The sequence below is a fragment of the Muntiacus reevesi genome, chromosome 2, assembly GCF_963930625.1.
Source record: "Muntiacus reevesi chromosome 2, mMunRee1.1, whole genome shotgun sequence".
Taxonomy (NCBI): Eukaryota; Metazoa; Chordata; class Mammalia; order Artiodactyla; family Cervidae; genus Muntiacus; species Muntiacus reevesi.
The window spans coordinates 152,708,697-152,729,762 of record NC_089250.1 but is presented as its reverse complement, the minus strand read 5'-3'; the positions used below and the strand labels follow the sequence as shown (position 1 = coordinate 152,729,762).

Genomic DNA, 21,066 nt, shown 5'->3' with positions numbered 1-21,066 from the left:
CCAGCAAACTGTACAAATAATCCTATGAATGCATAACTGTTTGCTTCATATCCATTAATCCTTCACAGGCTATTCAGTGTTTCCTAGATCACAGAACACTCATCCGATCTACACTTAGGAAACAAAATCAAAACACCCTATCCAATAGAGCATGCTAAATTTAAAAGTCCCTAACACTGGGAAAGAGGGCCGCCAGGTAAGAACAGGAATGGTATCATGAAGACATGCTACCTCTCTGAAATTTGGAGGAGATAATAGCAGCAAGGGCAGCTAAAGCCTGAAGACTCAACAAGGTCACACAGCTTAGTAGCCAGCAAAAGAAAGACGAGGACGAAGGTCTACCTCCTTATGCAGGGTTATTTCTGCTATGCCTCTCACTCATAAATGCATTATGACCTTGAGGCTCTTGCTGCTGCTTCTGGTGAACTACTGTTCTTCAAAACCAAGTGCCACACAAAAAAAGTAAGCTTTTACATAATGACAACAAATCCAAGAACTCCTAGGGTTGTGTTAAAAACCTATTTGAAAGGTTCCCACAGAATATGTGGAGAAGGCAATGGCACCCCACTCCACTACCCTTGCCTGGAAAATCCCATGGACAGAGGCGCCTGGTGGGCTGCAGACCATGGGGTCGCTAAGAGTTGGACACGACTGGGAGACTTCACTTTCACTTTTCACTTTCATGCATTGGAGAAGGAAATGGCAATCCACTCCAGTGTTCTTGCCTGGAGAATCCCAGGGACGGGGGAGCCTGGTGGGCTGCCGTCCATGGGGTCGCACAGAGTCAGACACGACTGAAGCGACTTAGCAGCAGCAGCACAGAATATGTGGAATTCAGGTATTAAAAAGAATTGACAAGAACGACTACAGTGGATTGGGACATATTCAGTACATGAAAAAATAATAATGAGTTTACAAGATAAAAACAAAGAGTTAAACAAAAAAGTTACCTCTGGAGATTGCTAAGGTGCCAAATCATTACTCAGAAAATTGATAAAGCAAAAACAAGCATTTATCCCATCTTTCCAGTAAAAACTTTATTTGAAGGTAACCAAAAAGTTGATGAAAAAATGTTCTTTAAAGAAGAAAAAGTTAATAAACACAACAATGATAGAAAAATCACTATTTTGGAACACCTAATGAAATAATGATCAGGGCAATCATCAATAACTGTTAAACTATTAAGTAAAAGGCTGATATATTTGCATTAATGTATCAAGATGACATCATCTGAACCCAGTGACCAATGTTATCACTAGCATGGGGCAATTAAATAATACTGATATAACAGGAAATACACAGCACCACCTATGAAGTATCTGTGCCTCCAAAAAAAAAAAAAAAAACTGAATATAATCAAACCCCTAAGCCTGTCAACCAGTTTACAAGAAATATGGAGGGCAGAACATGTTAAATGACACCATGAAGATTCATTCAGTCACATCTAGAATGTGGGAAACTGTAAGAAAAATTATCCAGTTTCCCAGGTTCTACAACAAATAAATGGCATTGAAAAAAAAGTGGGAAAGGTAAAACTAGAGAAGTACAGTTGACCCTTGAACAGCATGGGGGGTTAAGGATGCCAACCCTCCACAAAGACAAAAATCTGAGTCTACTGTTACAGTCAGCCCTCCCTATCTGCAGATTCAACCAACCATGGATCATGCAGTACTGTACTACACATTTAATGAAGAATATCCACAAACAAATGTACCTGTGCAGTTCACACCTGTGCTGTTCAAGGGCCAACTGTGCTTAAAAGGTACAAACAAATGTAACGTAGACTTTGGATTCTGATTCAAACACACCAATGGTAAGATGCCTTTTTTGAGAAAAATCTATCAGAGACTAGGTGTTGCTCCCGCTGCTGTTGCTACTAAGTCGCTTCAGTCATGTCTGACTCTGTGCGACCCCACAGATGGCAGCCCACCAGGCTCCCCCGTCCCTGGGATTCTCCAGGCAAGAATACTGGAGTGGGTTGCCATTTCCCTCTCCAATCAGAGACTGGGTGTTAGATGACATTAAATAGGATTATCTAATTTTATTGGGTTGGCCATAAAGTTTCTTTGGTTTTTAAGTAAAAATACAAGACAGAGTTTTCACTTTCACCAAGCAGTTTACTGAACAACAAATTCAGTTTTGTTCCACTACCTTCTGCCATTTTTCAGGCAACTTCATAATTCCATCTTCCTAAAACTTTGTAGAAGGCACCTGGAACAGTTCTTTACTGAAAAAGATAGTCTTTCAGAGAACTAAGATTTTTTTCCTTTAAGAAGATTTTGTAAAGGCTGAAATAAATGGAAATCAGAAGGTGGAATGTTTTGTGGATATAGCGGATGAATCAGAACTTCCCAGTCAAGCTGGAACAGTTTTTGCCTGGTCATCAAATAAACAAGCAGTCTTGTGGTACCCTGAATGGAAGATAATGCGTTTTCTGTTGACTAATTACAGATGCTTTTCATTGAGTGCTGCTCTCACTTGGTCTAACGGGGAGCAGTACTTGTTGTAGTTAATCATTTGGTTTTCCAGAAGGAGCTCATAATAGAGGACTCCTTCCAGTTCCACCATATACACAAGATAACCTTTGGATGATGTGGTTGGTGTTTCAATTTGCTTGCTCCGCGATGTCTTCCATTCCACATTATTGTACAGTATCCACTTTTCATTGTCCATCACAATTTGATTTAAAAACAGAATGCTTTTGTTATGTTTCAGCAGAGAATCGCATGCAGAAATACAGTCAAGTACCTTCTTATGTGGAACCCAAACAAAGCGATTAACATAATCAAGTTGATGCAAATGATTTTCAATGCTTGATTTGGATATTCTGAGTATGTCGACTGTCTCCTTTGTGGTATAACGTTTATTGTTCTCAATTAATGTCTCAGTCTGATTGTTATCAACTTCAACCTGACTGTGAAGCATTGTCCAGCAAGAAATCTCCAGCACAAAACTTCACAAACTACTTTTGACATATTTGATTAGTCACGGCAACTTTTCCATACACTGCACAAATCTTTGTGTTTCAGTTGCATTTTTACCTTTCTTGAAATAATATGATATTCTGAAAATGTTAAAATGGCTACATGAAAATTCACTAAGTTTTTAAAAATATGCACACTGATATGAGAGCTATCACAGTACAATCTAATAAAATTGTTGTGAATGAAATTAAAGACAACTAAGCAACACTAGACCCATCTTATGGAAAAAAATCAAATGAACTTTTGGCCAACTCAATATTAATTTTATGGGACGTTATAACAGTATTATGTATTTTTTAAAGTCCTTTTTATTAAAGATACATACTGAAGTATTTAGGAACAAAATGAAATGTTACCTGAGGTTTGATTTTAAAAACTTCAGAAGAAATGGTCAGGGCATACAGGTGGTAGAGAACAGGTGAAAAAAGAATGACAAAATGTTGACAGCTGTCCAAGCTGGATGATGGATACCTGAGAGTTCATTATTCTACTTACTTTAGTATATGTTTTAAATTATCCATAATAGGACTTCCCTGGTAGTCCAGTGGTTAAGAATCTACCTGCCAATGCAGGAGACATGGGTTCAATCCCTGGTTCAGGAAGATTCCACATACCTCAGGGCAACTAAGCCCACATGCCACAACTACTGAGCCTGGGCTCTAAAGCCCAACAAGAGAAGTCACTGTGATGAGAAGCTTGTACACTGCAATGAAGAGTAGCCTCGAGGAACCTCTAGACTACAACTAAAGGAAAGTGCTTGCACAGCAACCAAAAATAATAAATTTTTTTCAAATTTCCATAATAAAAAGAAATTTTACAAAATTTTCTCTTTTGTTTCAGAATCCTCAAAACCTTGTGAGCTCTAGTTTCCCAAATATGAAGTGACCTCTGGGATCTTTTATTGTGGTGTGAGGCCTGATGTGGTGGGAGCTATAGATGAACAGATCAGTAAAATGCAAACAATTACAATTTCTTTTCTGGTTGTTTTTCTTTAATTCTGCCAAAGACAAATGTTCTGGGACAGATGTAACGAGAAATGGAGGGTGTCGTACTTTAAAATACAGATATAAAAATTAACATCACCAGTAATAAAACATATCAACATCATGTATCTTCCTGATACAATGAACTAAGAAGGGCACAACATCACTTCTGTGGTATTTCTTCCCTCAAATATGTAACACCTCAGTCTAACAGAAAACATCAGATAAACCCAAACTGAGGAGCACTATATAAAATAAAATAATGACCAATATTTTTCAAATGTGTCATGGTCATGAAAGAAAGACTGAAGAAATATTTCTAAGGCAAGGGAGATCTTACACCGGATCCTGGATCAGACACAGAACATTATTAGGAAAAGCAGTGACATCTGAATAAGGTTAATAGATGAATAGTATTGTATGAATGTTAATTTCTTGGTTTCAGTAGCTGTATTATGGTTACATAAGATTAAAATTAGAGGAACCTGGGTGAAGGGTATATGAGAACAATTTTCTACAGAAAGCTTACAACTTTAAAATTTTTTCAAAATGGAATATTTGATATATATATATATGTGTGTGTATATATATATATAATCAAGACAAAATGTTCTATAGTTCGTACACGCATTGCTAGACAATGTTGTGACTGCATAAAATCTAGACTGCTGCATACAGTGTTGGTGTAGAAGAAGGAAGCAAACACAATGCCACCCATCCTACCCTCTCTAAATTCAGAGACAGGGATGGTTTGTGTTTCATTAGGGAAGAAGCTCACTGCCTACCTCGCTCTGAATCAGAACGATCTGAAGAAATAGTTGATCCAATGCTGTCCATTCGTATTCGTTCCATCTCTTGAGGACCCTGCAGCTGTTCCAGTCGCCGCTTTAAAAATCTCTGTTCTCGTTCCAAATTCTCTAGCTGGTGCTGGCTCTTCCTTTCAGCTTCTTCAAGTTTCTGAAATGATACAGTGATATTTAAGTTTGTGTGTTGTACAGTACAAACAGTAAAATTGATTCCTAACATCTCAGAAGATTTATTCTTTGACAGAGAAAACATGAATGACTATACAAGTACATGTGTGTGTATAAAAACATACATAAGTATGTATTTTTAAACATCAAAACTAGTTTTTTCTTCACTTTGTGTGTGTGTGTGTATAATGAATGCTACATTACTAGAACAATATGGGATTTTCAAAGTCTGTCAAGTTATTGCCATAAAAGAGAAAACTGCTCTGCAGCATAGCGTGATGGAAAAACACTGAGGGACACAGCCAGAGTCATCTCCACCAGGGGGCACAACTGCCTTCCTTCGGGTATCAGCAGAGTAACTGTTGTTTTCCTGGTATTCCCAGCTCTTAAAATGGCCATGCTGTCAAAACAATTTAATGTGATCAGATTATGTTGTTCCTATCAGATTAGGGTTAAATTTTCAGAAAATTTCTCTTGAGGTCAGTTATTAAAGGAGAGCATTGTGAGCTAGCTAATATATGTGAACAGAAATCACTACTAAAAAGAGAGCAGGACTGAGAGAGTCATGTGAAAATAAGATTAAAAAAAAAAAATCCTACCTTGATGTGTGCTTTGGCTTTGTTGAGCAAACCAAGTGTTGTGTGCCTGGTGCAATCTGGTCCTAGTGGAATCAGAACTTTTAAGCGTTCTAAACACAGGCGAAGATGAGCTCGTCTAAGAAAGACAAAGGTAAGTCAAATCAGCAGTTTGAATATTCCACTAAAAACATCTTAGAGCCTATTTTAAGACAAATAAGAACTTGCACATTGTTCATTTTCAAAAAAGTATCTGAATTCAAGTGCAGGCGTGCCTACACTGGCTTTCCGTCTCTTGCCACTTTTGTTGTACACTGCAGACATTGGTCACTTCAGATTATTATCCCCAATGGTAATCTCTGTCACAGGTGATTTAACCAGTCCCATAAACTTTCTCGACTGTATTAATGTAGAAGTAGGAAAACATTGGGCAACTGTATTTGATTTTGAATGTGTAAGACCAAAGGCTAGGTTAGAGGTTTTCAGCTTCACTACCCGAAAAGGCTCATAAATTTCCATTTCCTCCCTTCCACCTTTCATTCACACACACACCCCTCTCCACAACCGTAGCCATCCTATAGTGTTTATATTATTATGCATTAGTGTAAACCATATAAAATTTCTGATACTCAGCCATTTCTCACTTATAAAAATGACAACTTCATATGATCCAACACAACAAAAACAGCAAAATTTTGTGGCCAGTGAGGATAGGGTGAAACAAAATACATGGCTCTAAGGTCAATTCCAGGCACTGAATCAACAACCTATAAAATAGTCCCCTGCTTCCTAATATCTAAGTGTATCAGCTATCATTAGCTTTTCCTTTTTATTTCTCTGTCTCCCTCTCCCCTCTCTTACTACCCACCTCCCATATTCTACACCTGGAAAAAAGCCAGGTGACAGAATTCTTCACCAAAAGTCACTGCGCTCTTTAACGCACTCACCCTGTGGGCCGGGTAGGGAAAGGTTTCCTGTGTATGCCGGCAGAGAGCCTCGCGAACGCACGTTCCACGTGCCCTGTGTGCTCTGCTGTGCTGAAGTCGCTCAGTCCTGTCTGACTCTTTTTGAGTCCCTGGACCACAGCCCGCCAGGCTCCTCGGTCCATGGGGATTCTCCAGGCAAGAATACTGGAGTGGCTTGCCATGCCCTCCTCCAGGGGATCGTCCCAACCCAGGGATCAAACGCAGGTCTCCTCCACTGCAGGGGAATTCTTTACAAGCTGAGCTACCAGAGAAGCCCATGTGCCTACCCTACAGGAACTATGATTACCATGATGAGAATTCTGGATACATAATTTCACCCTGAAACAATATTAGTTTACATATCTGGTTCTGCAGTTCATAATGTATAACTTAATCCACAAGTTAGTAGTCTATTTGAAAAGAAAACCCACAAATGTGTTCACAGATTAGCCCTATTCCTTAAAGAACTATAATTGAACATTTAGCAACTGTGTCAACTGCCGCAGGACCAAAACACATCCTCCATTTTCTCCTCAAAGACGGTCAAACGGTTTACTAGCTCACCCATCAAACTATGCTTTCTCTGCCTTAATACATAAGAAATAATGTCAAGAGAAATTCTCAAATGCTAGCAAGTTCAAGGAGGGATAGCAGAAGGCAGCCAATTATGTCACTGACACGTAAGGATGTTAACGGTAGTGAAGTGAGGTTTGGCCGATGAATTGTCAAGATTCTTCTAGTACCTACTAGCCCAGCATAGTTAGAGGTCTGTTAGTATTTCCATTCCAAATCTCTTTATTGAGGTCAATAACTCAAATCTAGTAATTGGCTGCAGGCTGAAACCTGACATATCTGATGTGGATAAAGAAAAAAATTTTTTTTTAATTTTCCTTAAAAGTTTATCAATGGATTCCTGGTTAATGAGATTTAACAATTTTAAAGTCACTCTCCTCCCCTGATGTACAAACCAAAATCACAGAATTGTAATTTTTAATTGGAAAATTTCTTAGGTGAGGACTCTTACATGATCACAGGCTAAAACTAAACAAAATAAGGTCCACAGTAAAAAGGGCCTTTAAACTCTTCATTAGTAGTATTATAGCATATGCCTAATAACTGAACTCATATGATATGACTGGAGGGTGGAGAGAGACTGGTGGTTCTCTTGCAATAATTAGAGGCTCCCAAGAGGGCTTTGAATTCAGTCATCTAAAAAAAATTGCAAAGTTAACAAGTATTTTGCCAAAGGAATAACTTGTCATATTTAATCCCAGAAATTCAGTACATATGTAGAACTTCTAGTTTAAGAAGTTTCAGATGACTCCTTACTACAGTTGTACATCAAGAAAAAAATGGGGTGCAGAAAAAAATGTGTGGGTCAATTTTCTGTTTTGTAAAATGTAAGTTAAAGTCATATTAAAATCTAAGCAGAATGTACAGCAACATGGATAAAAGTAGAGATTACCATGCAACATGGATAAAAGTAGAGATGATCATACTAAATAAAGTAAATCAGAAAGACAAATACCATATGATATCATTACATGTGGAATCTAAAATACGTCACAAATTAATATACCTACATATAAAACAAACTCACAGACACAGAGATCAGACTTGTGGTTCCAAAGGTGGGGGTGGGGGGACGGGAGAGGTATGGGCGGAAGAGTCAGGGGTTGGTAGATGCAAATATTACATTTAGAATGGATAAACAACAAGGTCCCAGGGATAGTACAGGGAACGATTTCCAATCTCCTGGGATAAACCATAATGGAAAAGAATGCTTTAAAAAAAGAATACATAAATATGTATGTGTAACATATGTATGTATGTATATGTATAACATGTATGTATAACAGTCACTGTTGTACAGCAGAGATTGGCACATCAGTGTAAATCAACTAGATAAATAAAAAATGATAAAGATGAAAAAGATGAATAAAATGAACTATGCTTTAATGTGAAAAAATAAAATCTGGGCAGAAATCAACTAACAATATTAAAATGTTAGTTTTTTCCTTTTAAAAAATCATTCAGTTGTATATTTATTACATGACTTTTGTGTACTCAGCAATGTTCTGGACGCTTGAGTGAGAGAAGTAAAAAAAGAAAGGTAAATTTTAACAGTTTACAATCTAGACTACAGAATGAAATATATTTTGTTTCAGTTGGTTCACAATGAAATGAGTCATACAGATATCAAGGGTGACAGAATCTAAATGAAAGAAGAGATTATAACTGAAGAAGACAGTCTAATAAAAGAGGTTGAAACTTAAAGGATACTGAATTTGTTTATGAAAAAAGCATGGTAATTAAAACAGTAAAAAATTTAAAATTCAAATATTGGGACCAAGTTTGAACCTAAAATTAAAAATACTTTAGATTTTTTCATTCACAACAAAACAACTGAGTTGGAATTCAGTAAGGAAATATCAACCAAGTTCAGCAGTCTGGTGATCTACAACAGCACTGTCAAATCAGGAACTGCCCCGGCCAAAGGAGTCAAGGTGTAAGTAATGTCTAAATGAGCCAGGAAGGCAGACTGCCCCTCCAAAATACTGTCAGTCACTACTGAACATTTCTTCAGTCAAGTCAATTTTTTAGATAATTCTTTAAAATTGAAGTGTAGTTAATTTACAATGTTGCATTAGTTTCAGGTGGACAGCAAAGTGATTTGGTTTTATATATATATACACACACACACACACATTTTTTTTTTTTCAGATTCTTTTCCATTATAGGCTACAAGATACTAAATATAATTCCCTGTGCTATACAGTAGGTCCTTGTTTGTTTTATATATAAAAGTGTGTATATTTCAAACTCTAATTTATCTCCCCACCATAATTTTATTTTCTATGTCTGTGAGTCTATTTCTGTTTCATAAATAAATTCATTTATATCATTTTTTCAGGTTCCACAAATAAGTGATATCATATGATGTCTTTCTCTGTATCTGACTTACTTCACTTAATCTGATAATCTCTAGGTTCATCCATGTTGCTGCAAATAGCATTTCTTTCTTTTTTATGGCTGAGTAAGATTCCATTATATATATGTGTGTGTGTGTCTATACACACCACATCTCCTTTATCATTCATCCCTTGGTGAACATTTAGGCTGCTTCCATGTCTTGGCTATTATAAATAGTGCTGCAATAAACATTGGGGTGTATATATCTTTTTGAATTAGTCTTCTCTGAATATATACTCCAGGAGTAGAATTGCAGGATTATATGGTAACTCTGTTTTCACTTTTTTAAGGACCCTCTATATTGTTCTCTAGGCTTCCCAGGTGGTGCTAGTGGTAAAGAACCTGCCTGCCAATGCAGGAGATCTAAGAGACATGGGTTCGATCACTAGGTCAGGAAGATTCCCCTGGAGGAGGGCATGACAACCCACTCCAGTATTGTCTGGAGAATCCCATGGACAGAGGAGACTGGCGGGCTACAATCCACAGAGTCACAAAGAGTCAGATATGACTAAAGCGACTTAGCACACAAGCATGCTGTTCTCCATAGTCCCTGGACCAATTTACATTCCCACCAACAGGGTAGAAGGGTTCCACTACTGAACAGTTCTTCAGTCAAGTAGTTTTAAATGTGTTCCAAGATACAGTTTATACCAAGAAAACATACCCTGAGATATGTCTTACAAAGGTCAGTGATGCCATTGTCCATATTTTGTAAGTAGGGTCCTCATGAAGAATGAGTGTGAATGATGTCGTCTGCTTTTCTAAGGGGACAGGTATATGTGGGGGAGCTAAATGTTATTTCCTCCGGTTTTTGTATTAATACTTGTAAGTGAATCAGGCATTAGGAGAACAGAGTAACAAAGGGTTAATGGAAGTTGAAAGGATAGCAGCTGACCAAGGCGGAGCCACACTTTTCACAGTGGCCATTCAAATATTATACACAGTTTTTCCACGTGCTTATATGCCCCTTTAAGTAAATGCAATGGATTCCTTGTGACTGTAAACTGGAAAGTTAAATCAGAAAAATCCATTCTCTTCCATATGTAAGTTTTTTCTCTCCAGCAAATCACGAAACGAATTTTATGACAGAATTCTTCTTCCCTTACAATGGTGCTGTGCTGCTCTCCACCCTGTCCCCCAGTCTCCCTGCTGGTAACCAGATTGCAAGCTTAACCACCAATGACCTAGAAAGGCATATCTTTTGATGCCATCTGGTCCTTTCTTTTCTTGCCTTCATTCTCATGTGACTGGTGGTTCTGGAGTCTCCTGGACGGAGTTGCCAAATCATGAACTGTAAGACGCTGGTAGAAGAAAAGAGGACAAGAGACAGAGAAGAAAAAAAGCTTGGTTTGATTTGAAAATCCTTATGTACTGAGAAGAAACTTGCAAGTATCATAGGATGATGTTTTTCAAGTCATCAAGGAGTGGAGGAACCATGAAAGGCATGGTCCTGCACCGATAGTCAAAGTATAAGAAGGTTGGGGAAACTTAAGGCTGTTGTTCTGAATATTCTGATGAATACTAGACTAACAACCAATAGGAAAAAACCTAGCATTGTAAATTTACATAGTTAAACTTGATGGAAAAAAATTTAGCACCCTGGTTACCATTTACTTTTCACAACACATTGATAGCTCAATAAAAACTATACAACTAAAATCTTTCCTAATTTAGCATGTGTGACTGTAAAGCAAAATTAGAATTAGACATTGTAGCAGGAAATGCCCTGTGAGAAAACTGGAGTCTCCTTGCAGAGAGTGAGGCAGCAAGACAATGAAAAGATAGCAAAGTAATTTTATTTTCAAAGACACTTTGAGGTCTGTTTTAAAATGAGATATAAAAGTGGGTTTTTCCCAGGGGAAGAGGCAATTCCCAGTGACTAACCCTGTTAGAGAGAAGGTCCTATCAAAATTACCCACACCTTCCAAAAGGACAAGCCCCTTGTGGGAAAAGGAACAATTAGAGTCTGTTTGGCTTTTATTTTGGTAGATTGGGATCATTTTTCCCTAAAGGAACCAGTGCTGCTTTTGATTTCAAACCTTGTAAACTTTACTGCCAAACTGAAATATCATAGAACATGAGGGGAAATGATTTTGCTATAAAATGGCCCCTGCTAGTAGCTATGATATTTTAAAGCATAGGTATATCAACCAGAAGAGGCACACACAGTGTTGAGGGAAGAGAGAGGAAAGAATTTCCTTTCAGAAAAAAATTGCAAGTATCATATGATGATGTTTTTCAAGTTGTCTCTTGAAACTCTTATTCCTCTGCCCAACAACAATAAGAAATTTAACACCTGCCCAGCCTCACAAACCATCCATTGGCTGATGCCCTTGGAGGCACGGTCCTTCACTGAAACTTGCTTGTCTTTCATTCCTCCACTACGGGATACCAAGACTTTGCCAAGTAACTAAATAAAAATGGAAAACAAGTCAAGTGATAGGGACAGTACTTGTATTCCTCTCTGTTGAACGTTATGCAACGGGCTGAGTCCTCCCTTGAGCCACATTCTTCAAAGCTGTAGTGGCTTGTGGCCAGGCTTCCCAACTACACAACACTTTTGTACATGACAGCAGCTAGCTGCTTATCCTACACATTTTATATTCCAGCATTTCTCTAAAATGTAACATGTTGAGAATTTTCTGAAAGTCTTCAAAGTTACCAAAAACAAAAAACAAAAACCTGCCTGCTTCCTTTTCTTATTAAAAAATGACATTAAAGATATTACAGATCCAGAATCCAAGCACAATCATGCTACTCATGAATTTTATTTACAAAAACTGATATCATATACTGTTGCTCAGCTTATCCTATTTGTGAAATAAGCTTTAGGCACGCTATTCCCATAAAATGGCACATGATAATTATATGTTTCATTTACAGTCTATGTATTATCTACTTCATAAAAAAATAAACAGACTATTAACTCCCAGTGAGCAACATGGTAAGCGGCATTTCCCTAGCATCAGAATTGACTGTGGTGTCATGGGGTTTAATGACAACAAAATTAAAACTTAGGAGAATAGCTAGGACCCTCTTCTCACTCTTCCAAAAAAAAAAAAGCTGCTTTCATTAATATTCCCCTTAATTCATTTGGTATCTTATAAAATAACCAGATAGGAATATCAACAATTGCTATAATGAAGTTATAAATTATATAAACTACATAATATTATAATAATATAAATTATTCTATAGTCACATTATCCACCCCACCACTAAAGGGCTCATCTATATACAAGATAAGGAATAAAATCAGTAAGGTTGAGATACACATTACTCATTCTTCAAAGATTTTTTTAAAACCACTTTCTCCCAATAAAATCAAAGTAGTTCTACTCTGGGTTAGGGAGCCGACAGTATTTAAAGCCAGAAAGTTAAACACGGTATGCCTTCCAGAAGTCATAGTTTTCCTCAAAGATTTAGGAAAAGAACACTATTTTATATAGAAACAAACAGAGATAATGTAAAGTGTATTTTTAAGATAAAAACTTCAAACAAATCTCTCATTATTTCACACTACAACCAAGGACCTCCAGGAATCTATGTTAAACTATTAAAGCAAATTACCACAGATTACTATAAGAACTTGGGACTTCAGAACATCAATTCTAGATTACTGTTGGGATTATGTTTTTCAAAGGTTTAGAGAGAGAGAAAAAGCTGGGGGGAGGGGGACGCAAGTGAATGGGGGAGAAATGTGAGTACTCAATAAATTAATGATGACAAATAGTGGCATATTCTTTCTTAAGCTACACAGATTCTATATAAGCCGAAATTTTTTTTTAATTTTTTAAAAATTTTTCAGTGGGTATTATCATACATTGATATGAATCAGCCATAGAGTTACACGTATTCCCCATCCCGATCCCCCCTCCCACCTCTCTCTCTACCCGATTCCTCTGGGTCTTCCCAGTCCACCAGGCCCGAGCACTTGACTCATGCATCCAACCTGGGCTGGTGATCTGTTTCACCATAGATAATATACATACTGTTCTTTCGAAACATCCCACCCTCACCTTCTCCCACAGAGTTCAAAAGTCTGTTCTGTACTTCTGTGTCTCTTTTTCTGTTTTGTATATAGGGTTATCGTTCACTTACTCTTCACAACTCAGAGATATGAAGACAATGAACTGCCAGTCAGTCAATAACAATGACCATCCGCAAACAACAAGCTACACCCTATTAATGCCCTGAATTACATGCTGTAAAAAAATTTTAAAGATGATAGTAGTAATCTTTATCTGTCTGAAGACAGACACTCTGTCTTAATCTGACCTGCCTACCATCCTTCTAGCCTCACTGGTCATTATCCATTCCCTTTTGCAAAACTCTTCCACAAACCAAAGGTTTCTATTTTCTGATTTCTCTACCTGGAATACCCTTTCCTCCACTGTCCACTGGGCATCTAACTCATTCATCAATCCACAAACTACTGTTTCTTCCATGAGGGCTTCTTTGCCATATCACCTTTCTCAGATAATAAACACTTGAGTTTTACACTAATCACATTATATTCTAATTACCTTCCAGCTTAGAATGAATTCATACTTTTTAGTCATTTCAGTTCTTCCAATAACCAAACAGAAAAATGGCCCATGGTGGGTAGAAGAGATGCAACAATTTCCAATGGATATTTCTGGGCCTCTCTAACTCACCCACCACTTCATGGGAAATAGATGGGGAAACAGTGGAAACAGTGTCAGACTTTATTTTGGGGGGCTCCAAAATCACTGCAGATGGTGACTGCAGCCAGGAAATTAAAAGACGCTTACTGCTTGGAAGGAAAGTTATGACCAACCTAGATAGCATATTAAAAAGCAGAGACATTACTTTGCCAACAAGGGTCCGTCTAGTCAAGGCTATGGTTTTTCCAGTGGTCATGTATGGATGTTAGAGTTGGACTGTGAAGAAAGCTGAGCACTGAAGAATTGATGATTTGAACTGTGGTGTTGGAGAAGACTCTTGAAAGTCCCTTGGACTGCAAGGAGATCCAACCAGTCCATCCTAAAGGAGATCAGTCCTGGGTGTTCATTGGAAGGACTGATGCTGAAGCTGAAACTCCAATACTTTGGCCACCTCATGCGAAGAGTTGACTAATTGGAAAAGACCCTGATGCTGGGAGGGATTGGGAGCAGGAGGAGAAGGGAACGACAGAGGATGAGATGGTTGGATGGCATCACCGACTCGATGTACATAAGTTTGAGTAAACTCTGGGAGCTGGTGATGGACAGGGAGGCCTGGCGTGCTGTGATTCATAGGGTCGCAAAGAGTCGGACACGACTGAGCGACTGAACTGAACTGAACTCACCAAAGTTGTAGTAATACGGGGGCCTCCAAACAGTATAATCAGATGGCAGGCCAACATTCACGAGTGACCTGCTTACAGATGTCGGAACTCTTATACTTTGGTGTGCAGCTGAGGTCACCACCAAAGACAACTACATGTAGAGTAACTGATAATTCTCCAACCAACTCTTATTTAGGGTTGACATCTCTCTTAATAGTGAAGCAGAGGACTGGGAATTGCAGCCATTACAACAGAGTAACTTATTAAAGTATTGACAATGATGGGGGACTAGGATAAAATAACAATGTCAAATACACAGATAATTTTTTAAAATCCAATTTTTTTGGTCACCAATATCAACTTTCTGACCTTACTAACAGGCCTCCTAGCATGCAGATCATCTGACTGATTTAAGTTTGGCCTCTATTCCAGCTGTTGCTCAAGAAATGATGGTAATGACAACTGTGATGACAGAAAGGCGATTATTAAGGAGAAAAGAGAAAAAAAAAAAAAAGGTAAGAAAACCCAAGTATGAGAGGGGAAAGTCTAAAAAGAAATACTCCACACTGCAAAGGGGGAAAAATTAAATGAATGTTTTTTAATCTCATTTGATAACATGAGAAACTCATGTGTGCATAGTGTTACAAGATCCCAGGATTACTGATCACTTGAAGCCTATAGCATAGAACACATAAATTTTTTTTATTGACCTGCATTCCTCTCTAAGGGAGACGACTATTGATAGCATTTGAAAAAAATTAATTAAAACCTGGTTCCAGAGGCATATGTTCTCTCCTAAAACTTCCACAAAGAACCCAATCTCCAAAGTGATTTAACAGATATTACTCACTTGATGTCCATTCTATGCTCAACTTAGCTTCCATGATACATCTCATTCCCTCTCTTATCTGTTTACGAGGATTTGGTTTTTTCTTTAAAAAGAAAAAAACAAAAAACGATCACTCATTCACCATATTTCTTTGGTCACACAAGAACTTTCTGTATTCCAAGTTTCAAAGTCTGGGAAATAGGGCTACATCACTGGTGAAAACAGTGGCAATTTGTTCTAAATACAAAATAGCTTATTTTCCTTTGGCAACTCTCCAGGGTTTTGGGTGGAGGGAAAGGATACTTCTCTCTGGAGAGATCAGGCTCTGAACCTGGCCTAATGTCAAAACTTGGCTGTGGGTGGGAAAGAAATTTTTTAAAATTATTTATCTTTCACATCAGTTTGGAAACTGATTAAAGATTTTTGCATTATTAACGGTTTTTCTACTCTCCAGTCTTTTGTTGGTGTTCATCCCTATTCTGGCAGCCCCCATTGGCTGATTTAATGGTACCAAGGGGCTGAGAAGTGTTGCTGTCCAAAAGAAAAAGCATTCTCTCACAGGGACTGGGAAGGCAATCTGCAATCACAACAGTAGCTACTTGTTAATTTTCTATTTGAAACACAGTGATGTCAATAGCATTGTACCCTGCCAGCCACCATGGGGTAAAGTACATTTTGAAACCAAAACAAACTTCCTACGTGCTGGTAAGTCAGATTTGAGACACGGAGATAACGTTCTTTAAGACACTGCCCTAGTTTTATATACAAAAACACACACAAGCATTAGTCTACTATTCTGCAAAAGCTGAAGCCTAACTCTCACAGCTGCATGCATACCCATTGCCCAGTACAATTTATCAAATCATAGTCCAGGATGGAAGAGGGAAATGAAGAATACTGTTACTGATCTCTAATAAAATGGCGATCCTATTTAGCACAAACAGCACACTCCCAGAATGCTTTGTTATGTAAATGTTCACTTGGAAGCAGAAAATGAAAACAGCCTAACACCTTTAAAAATAGCCCCACTATTAAGATGTGATTAGTGTAATAGTTCACTTTAAGGAGGTGTATTCACTTAGGAGGAAAGACACCTTTTCTTAAATGGAACAGAAACACTCTGGTCTAAGAATTAATGCATCCCTGGAAGATGAATATTCACAATTTGGACTGAAATAGTAACCTGAAATAGAGAGTTGAATTAGATTAAAACTGGTGACCATACTTGCCACTGGCAGACTGCACAATGGTTTGATATTGCTGGACATCTGCCAATTTAGTCAATCTAGCTAGGGATTATGTTTAAATATCCATTTTAGCAAAATTTCCCCAAAATCAAAATGCAGGGGTTTCTGATTTTTTTTGTTTGGGGAGGTAAAGTTTGGGGCAGGAGAAGGGTAACAAAGAGCAACTGTTGGTCAGTGTATAATTTTTAAACTATTAATCCTAAAGTATTTGTAGGACATCCGGAATCTCTAGAAGAATAAAGATACACAGAATTTTAAACATGACACAGTCTTGACAATGACAGAGAATTAATCTTTTTATTTCAAAGTTGCTTAAAACTCTTCTGATCTTTCTCTTTCATTATACTATATCACTTTTTTTTTTTTTTTCTGACCACAAAGGGCCCAACTGGAGAGTAGTTTTTGAGAGCTGCTTCTGGAGGCAGCTTCACATTACACCTGGCACCAATCTTGGGCATGCTCTCTTCTGATAAAACAGAAAATTTTTTTATTGCTGTATTAGGGCACTGACAGATAAGCATTTTTAAGCAGGTAGAAAATGAACATGCTTTAAAAACTACTTTTAAAAACCCTTCTGAAAAGGAAAGGTATTCAAAGAATTAACAATTACAGTAGTCTCTTAAAAGACAAACTTTAACAGTAAAAGACTGGGCTCAAATTAAGACTGGGTTGCAACACTACACTGTGACTTGTTTCTATTTTGTCTAAATCTTAGTTTGACTCTCCTCTGGTTAAGCCCAGAAAAAAATTAAATGAGAGAAGAATCAGAGACCTAATATTTATTTTGTATGATTCCAGCCACAACTCAACACCATTATAGTTTTCTGTTCAAGAAGAACTACTACAAGAAGTGCCATTACACTTTGATTCTGGAGAACAGAGCTGAAAAATCTATATTGGTCAGTGGATTTGAGAAGGAAAAGTCAGGCAGAGAGAACATGTTCCATTTTGTTAATACTGCCAGTCAAAATCCTGACTGTTCATCAGGGGAGGCTGTGGGGCTCTCTCGCCTAGGTATACCCCAACAACAACATAAAAACTGTTGATTCAACCAAAGAAGGTGGTAGAGTTTGGAGGTTAAGTTTGCCAACAAGGTTATAATTCCTTTCAGGTATTAGAAATATTACAAGGTGAAAGTCTTGAAACATCTTTCAGGATCACCAACATCTCTAGTCTCAGGAAACAAAAGATACATGAAGGATCCTTTGAAATAAAGGAAAATAAGACTCCAAATTTTATTCAGCATTCTTCTAAACACACCAATATTTCCTGAATATTGCAAGCCAAAAAATACATGTTTCTTCCTTTATCTGACCCAATACACGCAGCAGTAAATGCCAACTGCTTTCAAGGGAGTTCTAAGAGCCCAGTATCACCAAATTGTTCTTTAGGAAAACCCTCCTCCATTTCAAAAATAGCAGTCTTGCAAAGTCGTTCAGCTCTATCTAAACTGTGTTATGTTTACAAATGTTTTAACTGCAAAGATGGAATTTCCAATTGAAAAAGAACCTTACTTAGAAAAGCCTGAATTTTTTTTACAACTATGCCAAATACAAGCTGTTCTGTAAAGAAATAATTGTGAATCAGCCTGGAATAAAGTGAATCAAGACAGAAAAACCATACAGACATTACAGCCCTAGAGAAAAATTCAATAATTGGTCACACCACTAATTCAAATGCCAAAAAGTGTGACGACAACAGGCTTGACAAAACTTAAATATGATGGCTGTCCTCCATGACAATACCTATATATTACAGAGATATATCCCTAACATCTTCCTACTAAAGCCCAATAGCAATGTTATTTCAAAGAATTGATCTAAATTGGTTTGCTTTTATTTTCATTTTTTTATTAGGGTAATAAATAAATAGCATTCACTGGGTAAAGCGGGACTGTCCTTGTTTTTCTTAATCTGAAAATTCCTCCTTTAAGGTTTCAAAACTTCAAAGGAGTATACTTTCTAATTCTAGTCCATTGTGATTTTGGTGAAAAAAAATCTTAGCTGTACTCCTTAATTTCCAGATTTCTCCCTTGTTCTAATTTAGGTATTGCATTTCCAGATTAAAAGGATAATTCCTCTCATTTAATTTTAGATTATTTGAAGACTCAGCATTGTTCTTACTTTGGGATAAAAGTACTAGAAGATAAAGGAGTCTATAAAAACAGATTTTTTGGTAGTGGCATAAAACCCTATATCAACCTCCCAATCAGTTTTCAGGCATACTTAAAAGTGACAGGTTGTATACCGAAATTTTTTTTTCCATTTATTTTTATTAGTTGGAGGCTAATTACTTTACAATATTGTAGTGGTTTTTGTCATACATTGACATGAACCAGCCATGGAGTTACATGTATTCCCCATCCCGATCCCCCCTCCCACCTCCCTCTCCACCCGATTCCTCTGGGTCTTCCCAGTGCACCAGGCCCGAGCACTTGTCTCATACATCCAGCCTGGGCTGGTGATCTGTTTCACCCTAGATAATATACATGTTTCGATGCTGTTCTCTCGAAATATCCCACCCTCGCCTTCTCCCACAGAGTCCAAAAGTCTGTTCTGTACATCTGTGTCTCTTCTTCTGCCCTGCATATAGGGCCATCGTTACCATCTTTCTAAATTCCGTATATATGTGTTAGTATACTGTAATGTTCTTTATCTTTCTGGCTTACTTCACTCTGTATAATGGGCTCCAGTTTCATCCATCTCATTAGAACTGATTCAAATGTATTCTTTTTAATGCCTGAGTAATATTCCATGGTGTATATGTACCACAGCTTCCTTATCCATTCGTCTGCTGATGGGCATCTAGGTTGCTTCCATGTTCTGGCTGTTATAAACAGTGCTGCGATGAACATTGGGGTGCACGTGTCTCTTTCAGATCTGGTTTCCTCGGTGTGTATGCCCAGAAGTGGGATTGCTGGGTCATATGGCAGTTCTATTTCCAGTTTTTTAAGGAATCTCCACACTGTTTTCCATAGCGGCTGTACTAGTTTGCATTCCCACCAACAGTGTAAGAGGGTTCCCTTTTCTCCACACCCTCTCCAGCATTTATTGCTTGTAGACTTTTTGATAGCAGCCATCCTGACTGGTGTGTAATGGTACCTCATTGTGGTTTTGAATTGCATTTCTCTGATAATGAGTGATGTTGAGCATCTTTTCATGTGTTTGTTAGCCATCTGTATGTCTTCTTTGGAGAAATGTCTGTTTAGTTCTTTGGCCCATTTTTTGATTGGGTCATTTATTTTTCTGGAATTGAGCTTCAGGAGTTGCTTGTATATTTTTGAGATTAATCCTTTGTCTGTTGCTTCATTTACTATTATTTTCTCCCAATCTGAGGGCTGTCTTTTCACCTTGCTTATAGTTTCCTTTGTTGTGCAAAAGCTTTTAAGTTTCATTAGGTCCCATTTGTTTATTTTTGCTTTTATTTCCAATATTCTGGGAGGTGGGGTCATAGAGGATCCTGCTGTGATTTATGTCGGAGAGTGTTTTGTCTATGTTCTCCTCTAGGAGTTTTATAGTCTCTTGTCTGACATTTAGATCTTTAATCCATTTTGAGTTTATTTTTGTGTATGGTGTTAGAAAGTGTTCTAGTTTCATTCTTTTACAAGTGGTTGACCAGTTTTCCCAGCACCACTTGTTAAAGAGGTTGTCTTTTTTCCATTGTATATTCTTGCTTCCTTTGTCGAAGATAAGGTGTCCATAGGTTTGTGGATTTATCTCTGGGCTTTCTATTCTGTTCCATTGATCTATATTTCTGTCTTTGTGCCAGTACCATACTGTCTTTTTTTTTTTTTTTTTTTTTTGCTTTAAAACATGGACTTTATTGAATTCTTCTTTGAACTGATTGTAATATCTTATTCATTTCCTTTTTTTTCATTTATTTTTATTAGTTGGACGCTAATTAGTTTACAATATTGTAGTGGTTTTTGTCATACATTGACATGAATCAGCCATGGATTTACATGTATTCCCCATCCCGATCCTCCCTCCCACTCCCTCTTGATGACTGTGGCTTTGTAGTATAGTCTGAAGTCAGGCAGGTTGATTCCTCCAGTTCCATTCTTCTTTCTCAAGATTACTTTGGCTATTCGAGGTTTTTTGTATTTCCATACAAATTGTGAAATTATTTGTTCTAGATCTGTGAAAAATACCGTTGGTAGCTTGATAGGGATTGCATTGAATCTATAGATTGCTTTGGGTAGTATATATGCTGAAATTTTTTAAAGTCAACAATCTACAGTTGATGT

The 21,066-nt window shown here is 37.5% G+C and overlaps 1 protein-coding gene across 4 annotated transcripts in view; it reads right to left on the bottom strand.

Moving 5' to 3' along the window:
• MXI1 (MAX interactor 1, dimerization protein) overlaps positions 1–21,066 on the bottom strand; it is a 96,207-nt gene that overhangs the window by 8,262 nt on the left and 66,879 nt on the right. For all 4 annotated transcript variants that reach the window (XR_010661558.1, XR_010661559.1, XM_065923299.1 and 1 more), the window contains exons 4-5: positions 5,541–5,655; positions 4,753–4,924 (exon numbers count right to left, since the gene is read on the bottom strand). Coding sequence is in view for 2 of the 4 variants with exons in the window: in XM_065923299.1 (XP_065779371.1) it covers positions 4,753–4,924; positions 5,541–5,655 (287 nt within the window). In the remaining 2 variants the exon portion in view is untranslated. The remainder of the gene's footprint in view (positions 1–4,752; positions 4,925–5,540; positions 5,656–21,066) is intronic.